The 15,105-nt window shown below is 41.4% G+C and overlaps 2 protein-coding genes across 4 annotated transcripts in view; one reads left to right on the top strand and one right to left on the bottom strand.

Annotated features, from left to right (window-relative positions):
- ttll5 (tubulin tyrosine ligase-like family, member 5) overlaps nucleotides 1-12,767 on the bottom strand; it is a 37,971-nt gene extending 25,204 nt beyond the window's left edge. For all 3 annotated transcript variants that reach the window (XM_079573279.1, XM_079573281.1, XM_079573280.1), the window contains exons 1-16: nucleotides 12,625-12,767; nucleotides 12,478-12,541; nucleotides 12,135-12,267; nucleotides 11,178-11,284; nucleotides 10,993-11,075; nucleotides 10,161-10,267; nucleotides 9,768-9,898; nucleotides 9,600-9,682; nucleotides 8,305-8,374; nucleotides 8,141-8,225; nucleotides 7,355-7,456; nucleotides 7,170-7,261; nucleotides 6,886-6,993; nucleotides 2,837-2,918; nucleotides 2,655-2,716; nucleotides 305-396 (exon numbers count right to left, since the gene is read on the bottom strand). In XM_079573279.1, coding sequence (XP_079429405.1) covers nucleotides 305-396; nucleotides 2,655-2,716; nucleotides 2,837-2,918; nucleotides 6,886-6,993; nucleotides 7,170-7,261; nucleotides 7,355-7,456; nucleotides 8,141-8,225; nucleotides 8,305-8,374; nucleotides 9,600-9,682; nucleotides 9,768-9,898; nucleotides 10,161-10,267; nucleotides 10,993-11,075; nucleotides 11,178-11,284; nucleotides 12,135-12,193 — 1,263 coding nt within the window. In that variant the 5' untranslated portion in view covers nucleotides 12,194-12,267; nucleotides 12,478-12,541; nucleotides 12,625-12,767. The remainder of the gene's footprint in view (nucleotides 1-304; nucleotides 397-2,654; nucleotides 2,717-2,836; nucleotides 2,919-6,885; nucleotides 6,994-7,169; nucleotides 7,262-7,354; nucleotides 7,457-8,140; nucleotides 8,226-8,304; nucleotides 8,375-9,599; nucleotides 9,683-9,767; nucleotides 9,899-10,160; nucleotides 10,268-10,992; nucleotides 11,076-11,177; nucleotides 11,285-12,134; nucleotides 12,268-12,477; nucleotides 12,542-12,624) is intronic.
- A 528-nt stretch (nucleotides 12,768-13,295) lies between these two features.
- Nucleotides 13,296-14,557, top strand: erg28 (ergosterol biosynthesis 28 homolog). The gene is made up of 4 exons (XM_079574077.1): nucleotides 13,296-13,617; nucleotides 13,759-13,849; nucleotides 13,913-14,031; nucleotides 14,126-14,557. Exons 1-4 carry the CDS (start codon nucleotides 13,431-13,433, stop codon nucleotides 14,212-14,214), a joined length of 486 nt encoding a protein of 161 aa, XP_079430203.1. The 5' UTR covers nucleotides 13,296-13,430; the 3' UTR covers nucleotides 14,215-14,557.
- The last annotated feature ends 548 nt before the right edge of the window (nucleotides 14,558-15,105 follow it).

Here is a 15,105-nt window from a genome sequence, read left to right as displayed (position 1 = left end):
TTATAGTTGTGAAAGTTACACCAAATGTCAAATATGGAGCGACTGCACAATCCAGTGAATAACCTAGTGCATTGTTAGTACATCACAAGATAATTACAAATGATATTAAAGTCACACAGAGCAGTGCAGACTGATGTCATTTAGACACTGTAATTACATTAGGCGTTGTTAAGCAGTGATGATGTGTTTTCCAGGATGATAATTGAATTTGTACAGAGAATGCACAGAGCCCAGGGCATTAGCCTGGCTCACAAAGTAAAGAAGTGCAGTGCTTGGCTGTGCAAGTGGCCATCTCTGTGAGTACCTGTGCTCGAGGAGCCAGAGGCTTCAGGCTGGGGTCCAGCGTGACCCGCTCACTGCGGGGCTGTCTGGACAGGGGGTCCTGGCACACCAGGCCTGCACCAACCACAGCCATTCAGAGGGTTATTGAAAGGACATCCGTGTGGCTATGACAGTCTTTTTAAATATTGCATAAAAGGGACATTGTGCGTCAGAGAACTTACATTTTAATACCACGTCCCCCACATGCTCTTTATTGTATAATCACTTACAGGAATGTGGAGTGTGAACACCTGCTGTAATAATGAGATGGTTCTCACAGATAATAGCACATGTTTGTCATTCCCACAGCATTTTTCCCATTGTCTCAGTGAACTCGTGCTGAAAGTTAATGCCACTTCCATGTTTATGTTACTACTCCCAGCCCCTCTCTGGCTGCATTAGGTCTATCGACAGCTTGGCCCTGCAGGCTATTTATACTGCCTCATCCAAGCCGTCAGGTAAGACTTCAACCTCTGCCATGCTCTTGCCTGAACACAGCAATTATCAGAAACATGGGTGACACGGAGCCGGCAGCTACGCACAGGCGAGGGCTGAATGCTAATGGAATGCTGTCATTATTTACAGGTCTGGGACGCGACCCAAGTGTTATCAGCCAACAGCCACTTTGTTTGTTTGCTACATAATAGATGTGCAATGTTTTACATGCCACTGCTCATTTTCTCTGAGACCTGCAGTAATGTCTCGTTCCAAAGATAACTTGCATTTCATTAAATGATAGATTGATGATGAGCCAAGAGCAGTTTAAATCTGGTAAGCCTGGACATTATGTGCTTATGCAGGCACACGCTGTGCACATTCACTTAAAGTCAATTGGCCAGAGAAAGTCTTGGCAGTTGAAGTACAGGGTACACAAGCATAAAGACAATGTCCATACAACAAGCATGCATGCAAAAGCTGTCCGATATTGACAAGTCACTGACCAGGGAGTGCCATAACCAATGTGACACTGCAGGAAAGAGCCTGTTTTAAAAGGTCAGTATGAGCCAGTTCTCTCAACAGAACAGCTTGATCTGAAATGATTAGCTCCACTTAAAGGGATATTTCAGGATTTTTGACATAGGGCCTCATTTCCTAGTTATCCAAAGTGTTGCTGATTTCCGGAGATTTTTTTTTTTTTTGTAATTCATGCAGTTCTTATATTTGAAGAGTTACGTGGCGCTAGGCTTGTGCTCGGCTAGTGCATGTCTATGGTATCAGCTAGCCTGCATTAAAAACAGTCTGACACTCTCCACAGTGCACCTGAGGCAAATCACTTATAACGCCAGGCCAACGATATAAATGTTTGTGTCGATAGAATAATTTTTGGAAAATAACTGACCTTGCATCACATGAATGATCGCATTTTGAGGGACAATTTTCTAGCAGATCACTCCGCCGCCGCGTAGCTTATACAACCATGAAGCTGATGCTGCTCAAATGCAAGTTATTTTACATGCAAAATTGTCAAAATTACTCTATCGACACAGACATGTTATAAGTGATTTGCCTCAGGTGCTCTGTGGAGCGGGTCAGACTGTTTTGAATGCAGGCTAGCTGATATCGTAGAAATGCGCTAGCCTTGCATTAGCCTAGCACCACGAAACTCTTCAAATATAAGAACTGCTTGAAGTACAAAAGAAATATATCCAGAAATCAGCAACATCTACTCTCTAACTAGGAAATGAGGCCCTATGTCAAAAATCCTGAAATATCCCTTTAACACCTACAGCCACGAAAATTGCCATGGCCTATCCATTATTGAAATTTAATTTACGGCATTTTGTATGAATACATGTGGTTATCATTGATCTACAGGAAAAGTTTGAATTTGTTTTCTCTAAATCCTCTATCCCATTGACCTTAAGAACCTCCAGAGCCTGCGAGCTCTAACATGAGAGTTAAGTGGAACATGATCAGCATAATTATTAAGCGGTTACTGTAATAAATTACTCTATCAATAACTGTACTTGAGGGAGTCTGAAATTCAGCAGCAATGATTTTATGACTTTGTTTTTATATTGTTTGTCAAAACATTTATTGGAAGTACTTTCCCTCCGGTGTGAACATTAACAAGAGAAAGGTCACAGCACAGACCTGTCATTTGTGCCATAAACAGTGCTGTATAAACACTGTTCTTCTTTGCTTTAGGCTATAGTTTTTTTATATGCTTCACTCAAGTCGTGAAAGACCCAATACCTCACCAATTATTTCATGTGTGGATTTTGACTTGGGAAACATGTGACCGATAGATTTTGGCACAGCAGTACAGAAGGGGAAAAAGTGTTTGTTTCCTTTAGTTTTATGAATACAAACAAGTATCAGCTTACACTCACCCACAAGTGAGAACATGTCTGCTATCATGCTGGCCTTTATCTTCAGATCCAGAGGCGCATCGCTGCAAATAACATCGTAAACATAGACATTTTCAGTCGACATAATTTAGACAATGGACACAACTTTGTACAGACAAATAATATGGTTCTTTAGAAGGAGAAGTACAAAGTTGTTCACCCACCATGCGAGCGAGGGAGAAAGGTTGACTTCTAACAACCAGGGCTTGAGTTTGGCATCGATAAGAACGTCAAAACCATAAAGTTCTGCAAAGAGACAGAGAAATCACGCAGATATCAAGGCAAAGCTCAATACATGGAGCTTAGTAGCATGGCCAGGGCCTTCCGGCTCTTGATTACAAGCATGTTTTGGAATCATTTGCTCACAAAAGAGGCATTCACCGTGGCCTGCTACTGAGAGATTGGTCTCCTTACATCAGCTAACTACATACACATTTCATCTGTCACGAAGCGGCGTGTGGAACTGGGGAGATCAAAAACCCACTGTGTCGCTGAATATTTTCAGACACCCGGCTCGTAATTTTGTCATGACTGTGAGGTTATGCATTCTGCGAGATGTCACTCCATATTACCATAAAAGCGCTGATATAATGTGAGCCAGTATAAATGGTTTCACCACCACCACAGAGAGTTCAGTTCAAAAGACTTTTTAGAACTATAACTCACTAATGACAGATGCTAAACAGGTTACAAAATATTATTCCATTGACTTCAAAAATATCTTAAGATTGAATGACAAAACGTAAAACGGATTCCTGCCTAAAGTTTGTGGCCAATAAAAGCAGCAGCTCTCTGGGGAGTGTCACCCAAAAGGCGACAACCACCCAGTCGGCTCAGAAGCATCTCAGAGCGAGACCACAACCTTTTTTATTTTTTTTACTGGGACAAGGCAAAACCAGCGACGCAAGCAGAGTAAAACCCTCACAATGACACTTCAAAAGAACAGAAAGTGTTGAGAACGGGCCGGGGTGGGGGGGGGTGGGGCCTTTCAGAGACGCCATATCCAGATTTGCTTGTTCAAGCGCCGCAGGTCAGTGCCAGTGTTAAGCACACAGAGCCGGTGGGACTTCAAGCAATGCCTTGATGCTGCACTTGGTTAAATCACGTTGAGAAAACCCGATGTGGCGCAAATGCCCTCACTCTGGTGTGAGTAGAAGTTCAATTATCGGGTCATACACCAAGACACTATTATAGACTTAACTTTTTCCTTGTCTTTATTGATTCTTGTATTAAGTTTATTTCGTGCCAATCTCAACCTTGAGCGCCTTTCCAAGATCTGCATCACGCATCTCTGGAACTGCGTCACTTTTCAGACGACCAATAAACTTAAACAGTCCCTTTTCTCTTCTATACTTATGCACCGGCTCATTGAGACAGACAGAGACTAATTGAGAGCTAAAGAGAGTGTCACCACAACTCGGGCGACGTATAGAAAAGCCCTGGAGTGGCACCACAACAACAGGGAGGCGCACACCGCAGCGCCACAGCAGACCCCGACAAAGCGGCTCCATGTGCTGTGCATTTTCCCCCAATTAGGAGCAGACGGCGTTGCTGCCCCCACGAGCCCGTCGGGCCGCTCGTCACTACGACCGTTTGTTCTGTGGATGAGAGGAGGTGTGTGTGTGTGTGTGTGTGTGTGTGGGGGGGGGGGGGGGGGGGGGGCTGTTAAATGCACCCGCGGTGAGCCCACAACAAGCCTGGCAGACGGAGGAGAGGATCACACCCACCACCAGGGCAAGAAGGGGAGAAATATGTAGATAGAGAAGAGCGTTTTTTTTTTTTTTGTATTATTGGATGGGTGCTGCTGGAGACGTTACCACAAGAGACACACGCCCAAAAGACAATAATCCCCTCTCCCGCCCCCGTCACAAGCCGCAATAACGGCGACGTATTTCCAAGGACAATTGAATTAGTCTTGCATCATTCTAGAGTTAAGTTATTGCTCTTAGACTCTGGAGTGCTGTTACAGGGAGCGAAGGGAGGCAGCCCGGAGCCGCAGCCATGAAAACACAGAGCACAACAAATTAAAGTCACTGCCTAACGCGGTATTATCATAGCGGGCCTCCAGGACATTCATCTTCCTTAAACAGACAGAGTTACCGTCATCAGAGGGATACGGACAAGAGGGGGAGGGCTCCCGCGGACGCAAAGAAGTTCACAGACAGGAGATCCAACCACACGCAGCACTTAAAGAGCGGAGCACGGGACCAGTAAGTGGAATGTTTTGTGTGTAATAAAATCGGCCTTTGGCTTGGCTAATCAGATTTTAGTCAAAACATCTCGTAATCAGCATCCCTCAGCAAAAAAGCCTGTCCATTAATCACACGGCAGCGGTGAGGAGCTGCATGGGTGGCATTTTCTCCCCCTCACATATGCGCACACATCATGTTCTGATGTTTAACTAAAAAAAATACTGTTATTTTTATTTCTAACCACATGAGACATTACAGCACTATAAAAAGATGTTCTTACACCATGCCCATCTGGATGAGCCCTTGTTTAAAAATACTGCATTTCAATAAAAGCAGAAATAACCATTATCACAATTTGCAATCAAATAAATTAATAAAGGCTTTTTAGAGACGTGTGGTCAGGGCAAACTCAGGTGAGTGACGTGTTTATCACATCTGTAATTTACTTGTTACATTACACAACAGCTCTCTATGTGGTGTTGCCATGTTCTCCATGTTGTCCGAGTGTGTTCACTCTAGGCAATCTGCTTTCCCCCCAAAAAACAAAACATGCACAATAGGCTAATCCTCCAGCTAGGTGCTCCTGACCAAAGTACGGGCTTAATATCTAGAGATGGATCCCAACTGCTCCTGAAGGATGAGTCAAATGCAGAGGAGTTTCCTTATGGGAAACCATAAAGCACACCTTACCTTACCCTTAACCTGACGCATGTGCTGAGCAGCAAAGTGAGAGAAAGTTCAAGAGGAGGGGGAGGCGGGCTGACAGGAGCTCAGTGAACATGAGTCCTTGGTGGTTTGGAGAAAGCCCACAGAGATGTGAGGCGGCACTGGCTGGGCTCAGACACTTCTGTCAGCCTGTAAAAGCTTTGCATTACACCGGTTCTTACACGTCTGTGTCAGTGCGAGACGCACACGCTGGGAGCCAGGGGATGAGGGTGGTCCACTGGAACCGTCACTGTCTGTCTTCGGAAACCTAATCCTGCTCAATCTCTGTGTAATTAACTTGCTTGGGGCAATCTAGAGACAACAAAAAGACTAGAGTTTTGGGTAATCTGATCCAGCTTTAACCACAGAGTGTATTATGTGTCTTACTAAAAGCCGTACAACCCAACTGCCTTTGTGCTATTCAATATTAGTGGTGGAATAAATTTGCAGCCCACACCACAGAACCACCATAGAATAAGCCGAAAATACCTAAATGGAGACTTATATGTCACAGCTGCAATATTACCCACACGATACCTGCATACCTGCAACAATTACACCCTTGGTTGATATGTCTTTCAACCGGCAGTGATCTTCAGGGCCCAGATAGCATCTCTATGCCGGCAACTGTCAGGTGGTGTGAGATGATGCTGCTTCATGTCCAAAACAGCCCAAACAACAAGCAATCAGACGGCTATTATGCCTACCAAAAGCCTGTCACAACTATCGAGGCACTTTTTTTGTTCGAACATCTCAGGGCTCAAAGAAAACGTGACTAAGTGAGGGGGAATTTTAAAACACGAAGAAAGAGGCTAAAGGACACTCCGAAAACCCCACTTCCAAATCCAAAATTTCAAAGACTGCCAGACAGAGAGAAAGGGCGCAGACAATTAGTGCCAACACTAACATGGGTAATGGCTCGAGAATGGGAGTTCACACAAGACGGCTGTAGTAGACGTGGCCAAGAACAGAGTGAGCCTAAATCAGGCAACAGCGAGAGGAAGTCGAGTCCCGCTCGATCTAACAAGCTGTCTGCGACTTAACATCTACATAGAAACTGGCGAGAAGAATGAGTACGAGTTTTAGGGGTGAAAAGGAGGGTAGACCAGCGGAGCATGGATTTAGTCCCAGATATTAGCTGGAGAAGGTGGCAGGGAAGGAAGAATACCTTTAGCATGAGAGAAAAGAATTAAGAATGTCACTGCTTTGGACTTATATGTGGAAGAAGTGACAATAAAATAAAAGTAACTGAACTGCAAAAGGCATCTCTAATATTCAAAGAAAGACTGATTAAGTGAATAAGATGGAATACACACCAAAGCAGTTTGTCTTGTGAGGAACAAACATCTTGCAGGCAGCAGAGATGTGTGGCTCAGCACTCAGAAGGGCCTTAATAATGAGGTCCTCCACCTGCCGCATCAACACTGGAACAAACAGAGGACAGAATGACTCCACAGCATTTGACAGTGGTATATTGTACTGTTTTCCAGACGTTTTGCCATAACATCGGGCACTTTGTAAGTATATTTTTGTTCGTATTGAAAGTGCAAGTGCTCCGAGCTGGATATATTTAGTCAAAAACCTTCATAAAAGAACGTACAAGTCGTGTCCTTGCCCTCCTGCTTCAAATACCGCAACACTGCGCTCAGACTCCATTTGTTCCCATAATCTTCAACCTCTGGGTCATCGCAACTTAAGGACAAAGAAATAAAAATAAAAAGTGGTTGTAAAGTTAGACAAAATCTGACGGAGTAACGGCGCCTTGTGAATGGGATTACCCGGTACCTGACATAATCGCTGCTCTTCTTGTTGACGCTGTAGTTGGTGAGATGCATAAATGTGTTCTTGATGTTTTTGGATGCGCGGTCGTACTTCACTGTGGCAAACCTGCACAAAGACATTCGATCGTCACACTCATAGGGCTACACAATTCATTTGAACGGATACAAATTAGTACGATGTCCATTCCAACAGCAAAATATCCTGTCTCCATAAAGTCAAGCGTACAATGTTGACAGTTCCTTCGTACGTGCCATACCTGAATGCCAACCAAAACCAATGGAATGTGAGGAGATAAAACTAGCTGGAGAATTCGGCGTTGATTTATTGCTGCGGCAGATAATGGAGCAGACAACAAGAGGGCAGTGTTCTCTTACTGTATCTGTCAGTCCAATGTGGGGAGCCAAATAATTATCCCAACTATTTAACCGTCCAAAAACATATTACAAGGCGGATAAATAATTCATTCACGTCAGCGCTTATTGGGAAAAGAAGTGCTACGTGATATGATCTGCAAATATATCCACAGTAACCAGAAGGCATATCTTACAAATGACACAATAGACAGCTTTGTTTTACCACTGCTGTGAGGCGCTTTCTGGGAGAGATTACACTGCCATCTTGTGGTGGATGGACGGTGCACTGATGGCTTTTCCAGTGACCACACATCCAGAGCCAGACCAGAGATTAAAGATGTACTGGGGTTAGATCGTTTGCATGTTTGAGTTACATAAAAGCAAAGGAAAAGAAAAGAAAACACGGCCACAAAAGCATAATTCGGAAACTACTCACCTTGCCAGACCTTCCTCGTACACGTATATAAGTAGCGGATCGAACGAAGTCACCAGGACGTACAATCGCATATCAAACTTAAACTCTGCAGGGGAAAACAGTGGAAAAGTAGGATTAAGTCGGTAAATATTGAAGAAAAACTTGAGGGAAGGGAATGACCTTACCATCGATAAGCAAAGGATTGTGTAGGTAGCGGGAGACCAAGATGTTTTCATCCATTGAAATCTGGTTAGGCTGTGAAAATCAGGAAGTGACAGATGGATTTAACCAATGACAGTGAGGGCTGAACTCTCAGCAGAAGCAGATAATGAAAAGCTGCACTTTCCTTCCATTTTGAAGCCATGAATGCTGGATGTAGATGAGAAACTGTTCACTGTTGTCCCAAATCGTTTCTAGCTCTCAGAATACTACCCCAACGCATCCTGATTGTTACAGTAAATACACATTTCGGGCACGTGTACAGCTTTGTCGGAAAGTACGGGCAATCAGGCCCATAGAAATACACTGCTTTGCCAAAAAAGGTTTGGTTGGCCCGCCTTAAGCTTTGATTACAGCCTAGCATTGTTTCATTTGCATTATTTTTTAAAGATCTTGTATTGATGATGGGAGAGTGTGACCACTACGCAAAGCCTTCTCCAGCACATCCTAAAGATTCTCAATGGGCTTAAATTTCCTTTGGTCAAAAGATCAGTTGTGCTGATTTAGACTATTTTGTGTAAATGTTTAATAAATGTGAAATATTTAGATACTGTTCTGTATACAGTCGTTTTTTCTCAAAAAAATGCTCCTAAAAGAAGAACTAAATAAGGCAAATATAAAGTATACATCGTGATCAAAATACTAATTTCAGCTCTAGAAGAAAAAAAAAAGTCCTGTTGAGAATAAAGGAAAACCTTTAGAAATTTGAGATAATTAGTGTTCATTATATAACAAAAAAGCATTGGCTGGGAAGATCACTTTTCAAATAAAGTCTTGAAAGACACTATCGAGTGTTGGGAGATGGGTCATTTACGAGGTTGAAATGTGTTGCAGGTGGTGAAGTGAAGAACAGGGAGGGCAGTGGAACGTCACTGCTGGCTACAGTTCAGAGAAAAGCCAAACCAAAAAAAAAAAAAAGAAAAAGAAAATGGCCATATTTCTTTCTTCCCTACAAATATCCCCCTGACATTCTTTCCACTATTTCATAAAAATGCCTCAGAAGAAAAATCTAAGAAGAAAAGCATATGTTTTCCGAGAGTAGTTTCTCCAGCGAGGCATGAGCTTTGAACGTTTGTGATTTACTCTGTAAAGCCTATTAATGTCTAATTCTCTGTTTGAAAACAGCTGTTTAAGTGAAACTCCCAACACAAAAGCCGTGAGAAGTGGAGACAACATCCTTTAATGCACGAATGCCTTTTATTTCAACGGGCTAAGCCCCTAATAAAGTCTTTTTTTTGTGTCTAGACTAGAGCTAACTTACATTGCTGACTAAGTAGATGCCTCGTCCTCTTGAAGAAGCTACTGGTTTGATAATCCATGGCCCCTTGTCTTTTGCAAAACAGTCTAAGAGTCAGAAATGTAAATTAGTCACCTGTGTTAGAAGAAAGAATCTACATTTTTGAAAATATAGAGACATATATGAACTTACAACAGAACTCCTGATACTCGGATGGAAGCACAAACGTTTGAGGAACAATATGGAAGTTTTTCAAACCATGGGCCTGCTGCATCCGCTGGATATTTTTATAAAGGCGGTCTTTGCGTGTCAATTCGTACGATCTGAAAAGCAAGCACAGGAGCGGATATATAACACTTCACAACTCTTTGACATTGACAGAAGAAAAACACAGAGAAGCAATAGGTCGCCCTCTGCCCGTCAATGTGATTCATTCATGTTTCAACAAGGCACCTTTCCAACTTAAATGTGCTTTGCTTTGAGGTAGCCAACAAACACACTGCCTGTACTAAAGGATTTGAAAACCTCTCGGCGGTACCATTTATAACGCTGACAAGAGCCGCGGCGGGTTGTGTTCAGCGTTACCTGGGAAAATGGTTAACTTTCTGGAAGTCGTGGAGGCTGCGGAGGATGTAAGGCTTCAGGTGGGATCCGGTCCACATCAGGTTGAAGTCATTGCTATTTGGGTGCACCTTAAAGTAGACATAAGGGCACGTAAAAAAATCAAAATACTGAATTAGTGTGCCAACTGTCTCCTACTTTTTATTCTGTTGTAAGAAAATTGCTTCACCTTATTTAACTTAATACGGTGACGTTTTCATGTGAATATGCCCCATAATTACAGGGATATTAAAGATCAACCATAAACCAGGTCAAAACATCTGCAACAGAAGGTGCACTCTACCATAGCTGTCAGACTTGTCCTCAACAATAATCTACAGGCTCTTGAGAAGGGTATTATGTCACATGGATGTAACCATGAAGCCACTCAAAAACTCAACAAGCAAATTCAGAGCTCTTGTTATTTTATTTCATTATTTGTATATGACATTTTGCATGACCACTCGATGTCGAGAGAAAAGCCAGATGTTTCCAATAAAAGATTGGTACACGCTCATCTGCCTTTGAAGGGTTAGCAGGAGTCAAGTAGCACTCAAATAAAACAAGAGAGATTTAATTGTAACTGCTTAAGAAGACAAATAGCGGGGATTGTCTGAAGTCGTGCAGTGGAATTATTGCCTTTGAGGTCATTTTATGTTTATTCATCAGCGCATTCCCAGGCTTTGACATTATCAGTCCAAGGAAAAATGTTAGATCTCACCAAGCGGAGAGTTACATAAATAGCAGCAACTTGGAAAAACAATGTTGGCCCGATTTAAGGCAGTCTGTAAAATTTATATGATTTAGAGGACATTACCTCATGGAATCCATGATTGGTGAGTAATCCTCGGACCAGGCGGCTCTCTGTGCGCACAATCTTAAAAGCCATCTTGTATTGCTCTAGGAAAAGAAAACATGCTTCATTTGAACACAGACCCTTGATTACTGCACGTTTGTGTGTGTAATTCATTGAAAGATGCTACATTATAGGATGTATTGTACCTCCAATGGAACAAGTATTTCCATCCTTTGAAACAATGGCTTCAGGAAAAAACAAGAGAATGGGAATTGTCTTGCTTGCACCGCTCCAGGCAATACAGGGATGGTCTCTAGTAGACAGACACAAAATGTAGTAAATATTTTATTCACACCAATATGTCAGTCTTTGAGATGCATTTTGAGAAATCTTGGTTATAACCAAAAGGAGGGCCAACATAACACTGGGAATGTAAAGATAGCACTAGAACCACACAATGAGGTGCAAACCCATGTACAAACAGGCCAGTTACACCATACATGTCTTCCTGGACCAGATACAGGCAGCCCATTTTGAGTGGTAAGTGTACTAAATTTCTAATTTATTTTCCAGATTGAAAATGTTCAGTCAGGTGCATGTCATACATTAACATTTAAATAGTGTCAATGTATTTGAAAATAATACTACATACATACATGCACAGCAACTCTTTACTGTCTATCTAGTGTTTCTCTGCAACGCAAAACTAATGGGATCTTTGCATTATTTAGTGGTGTTTGAACCCTGAACTTAAGATGAGCACATTGAACCTCTGAACAGAAGCACAGACATATTCTAAGAATTAGCTTATAATAATAACAGAAGGGTGAAAAAAAATGAGTACGGACGGGGATAAGGTACAAAAGGACTACATGTGTAGACTAAATTAAAAGAAAAACCACACATAACTGAAGAAATATAACATTCAGATAAAAACTCAAACTATCATTAGAAGATTTAACAACGAATCATAATGAAGCTAAATCTACAGCTATAAATAAGACTATATTCATTTTAGACATGCGAATCTGCCAAGTATAAATGTGAGCTCTGTCTAGATATACATCGTGCATATAAAGAAGGAACACGCACATACACATGGGGGTCAAAGAGACAAATAAACAATCTAATTATGACAAATGTCTGTGTCGATGTGGACTTACTCGTTCTCATCTTCTGAGGATTCCGAGTCCCCCTTGTCCTCTCTGGTGACAGCTGGCATTGTGCAGTGATAGTGGGCTACTGGTAAAATGCCCAAGGAATCAAGTGCATTGCATTTATCCCGGCATTCGGCTCCTTGAAGAATAACATTATGAGCAAACATATGAGTCATACAATAAGCCTTGGCTTACTAGTAATAGCCCTGCAACACCCACGAAAGATAAACTATTAATAACAGCTCTATAAAAACAAATATTTGCAACAAAATGACAAAAATTAAGGTAAGTTTAAACTCGCCACATACGCAAGAATTCCAGTCAAGGACTGACACAAATGTTAACTCACGTTAGTCACTAAGCAGTGAGCAGAAGCCGTTACAGCCTGGCTGGTTGCAGGCTAGCAAAGCAATCTGTCACAGGAGCAGATCCGCTGTTAGCTGCAGTTAAATGCATCATTAAACTATTTGTGAAATAGCTACGAAAAATGATTCACCTCAAACATTAGACATGTAAAGATCTATCCCTATGATCCGTGTGTAGTACACGACATTTTTCTATCGTCAAGCATCTAAAACCAACCAGTAGTTGCTTTTATTTTTAGCACCTGCTAAAAGCTAACGGTTGGCCAATAATCATCGCGGTTAATCTTTCTTCCTGGTTACTACAACAAGTGAGTAGCAACAGCGCATGCGCATTCGTTCACTGATTTATAGGGTTTTCCCTTTAAAAACAAGTTAACTCAAAACGTCACATAAATATAATGCTTCACTATGTTAAGGCTATGAATATGTAGCTGGTTGATGTTGCCCATGTGACAAACCCTTTAAAATATGAAAATACAAAATAAAAATAAAACTTAAGTATTTGGATTCATTCACACTCTTTGAACGAGCGCAGCCAAACTACAGCTGATTGGCTGATGGGGGCATCGGGCGCAATGGCCTGAATGGTGTGATTGGATGAACCCATTTTCGAGGCTTTCTTATTGGATGAATACACTCCAAGCAATGGGAGGCGTAAACACAGCCGTCTTCTACTAAAACACGATACAATTTACCTGTCCAGTGTTGATCTACATGCGTCGCATTTAATGAAAGGTAAGTAACTTTTTAACAAAATTGTCATAAAAAAAAACAATAAGTCGACTTTTGAATGAAAACTGAATACAATATCAGCGCTAGCTTACCACCGTTGATCATAATCATGTCTAGCACCTGAAGTTCATGTTTTCGTCAGTGAATAACAAGGGCGTTAAGACTGAGTCGGTCCATACCAAATGTTACAATAAAACATGTAAATATGAACATGAACCGTACACAATTATTTCAGGTAGCTGCTCACACACTGGCAAAGATGAGTCGCGTTCTGAATGTGCTGCGGAGCTGGTTGGTGATGGTGTCAGTCATTGCCGTGGGAAATACCGTGCAGAGTTTCAGAGACCACAGCTTTCTCTCGGAGAAACTCTACACAGGCACCCCTGAGTTTGGTGAGCTGTCATGGATTTTTACACCAAAACTTAATTAGCTGTTGTTGAGCAATGGTAGATGTGATGATCAGAATCATAGTACTGTGACTAAAGTCATATTGTATTTATGCTGCTGTATTACCTCTGTTTGTTTGATTTCAGTAAATGGTCTTCAAGCTCGGACATTTGGAATCTGGACACTTCTGTCATCCATCATTCGCTGCGCCTGCGCTGTTGACATACAGAACAAAACGTGAGCCTTCATTTCAAAGGTTTAATTTAGCTCGTTTATTTCATTTGACCTGTATTTTTACAGACTTTATCACATCACCTTATGGACATTTGTGCTGGCGTTGGGACATTTTCTATCGGAGGCTTTCATCTACAAAACTGCACCTTTAACTATCGGTGTCATGGCACCTTTGATTGTGGCAAGTATGTCAAATAACAGTGCTTCATTAAGCAAAAAAACAAAATGAATACCCTTTTTTATTGAAACTAAAGCCTAAATGTTGTTTGGGTTGGATAGGTTTTTCTGTTATAGGGATGCTCATAGGTTTCCAGTATTTCCAAGAGACACAGGAGGATGTTGGAGCGCGACAGAAAAAGAGGAACTAAATCCCTGTCACCCTTCAGTACTGCGTCCATGTGGACAGGTTCTGCTTGTCTTGAAGAACATAGATGTAAATGTAAACTCTTTAAAGCCACACCATGTAACATTTCATCCAATAGAATAAAATACAAGCATTCATTTTATTACACATATTTTTATTGTTGAGAAATATCCCAAAAATGAACAAACATGTGTTTTTGCTCTGAGCAGCTCACCACTCCTCAGACCTGACAACTCCAGCTCGTCCAGATGTTGACTAAAAGCCATCAAAAGTGAGATTTAGGTTAAGTTCTCATGCAAATCCAGTCTTTGATTACCCTACAAAACTAGCTGGTCTATAGGAGCGTGTTTAGTTAATGTTACTCTGTGTGCCTTTCAAGTTTTTAATAACTTTTTGTGATGTGTGTAAAATAAATTTCAGTTAAAGACTTGTATTTTGATTAGTTTTGATTTGTTTATTTGGTTAAATTGTACTTCAGGATTTCACATTTTCAAAAACAATGAAGGTAAAAAATTGCCGTCCATTCTTGTCACCACTACTGTCAGTTTGAACAGCAAGTTTCAACAACAGCATTTGGCACGTAGCAGCTTGTTTTTATTATAAAGGAACAATAAGAAGGGACTGATATGTTGAAGATAGAAACAATGGTCTCTTTTTTTGCCAAATGAGACTTAAGGCTACAAAATATTTTTTACCTTAATAAAAACATGTTTTTATTAACATGTGCAATCCAACAAAGTAGTGATTTGACACAGCGTATAATTGTAAACTTGATCAGAGACATAAATACAGCATTTTGAAACAATCACCCGACCAAACTGACATTAGTTACAATAAACTGACACCATTATTAAATGAGGTCCACTGTTCTCAGCAACGTACACATTTAAACAAC

This window comes from Gobius niger (genome assembly GCF_951799975.1).
Source record: "Gobius niger genome assembly, chromosome: 16".
NCBI lineage: Eukaryota > Metazoa > Chordata > Actinopteri > Gobiiformes > Gobiidae > Gobius > Gobius niger.
Note: the sequence above shows the minus strand (reverse complement) of the source record. Positions and strands in the feature narration are given on the sequence as shown.

Coding starts and splice junctions, on each gene's coding strand:
- erg28 (XM_079574077.1), top strand. CDS start 13,431: ATGAACATGAACCGTACACAATTATTTCAGGTAGCTGCTCACACACTG. Junction 13,618..13,758: donor CACAGGCACCCCTGAGTTTG/GTGAGCTGTCAT, acceptor GTTTGATTTCAG/TAAATGGTCTTCAAGCTCGG. Junction 13,850..13,912: donor GTTGACATACAGAACAAAAC/GTGAGCCTTCAT, acceptor GTATTTTTACAG/ACTTTATCACATCACCTTAT.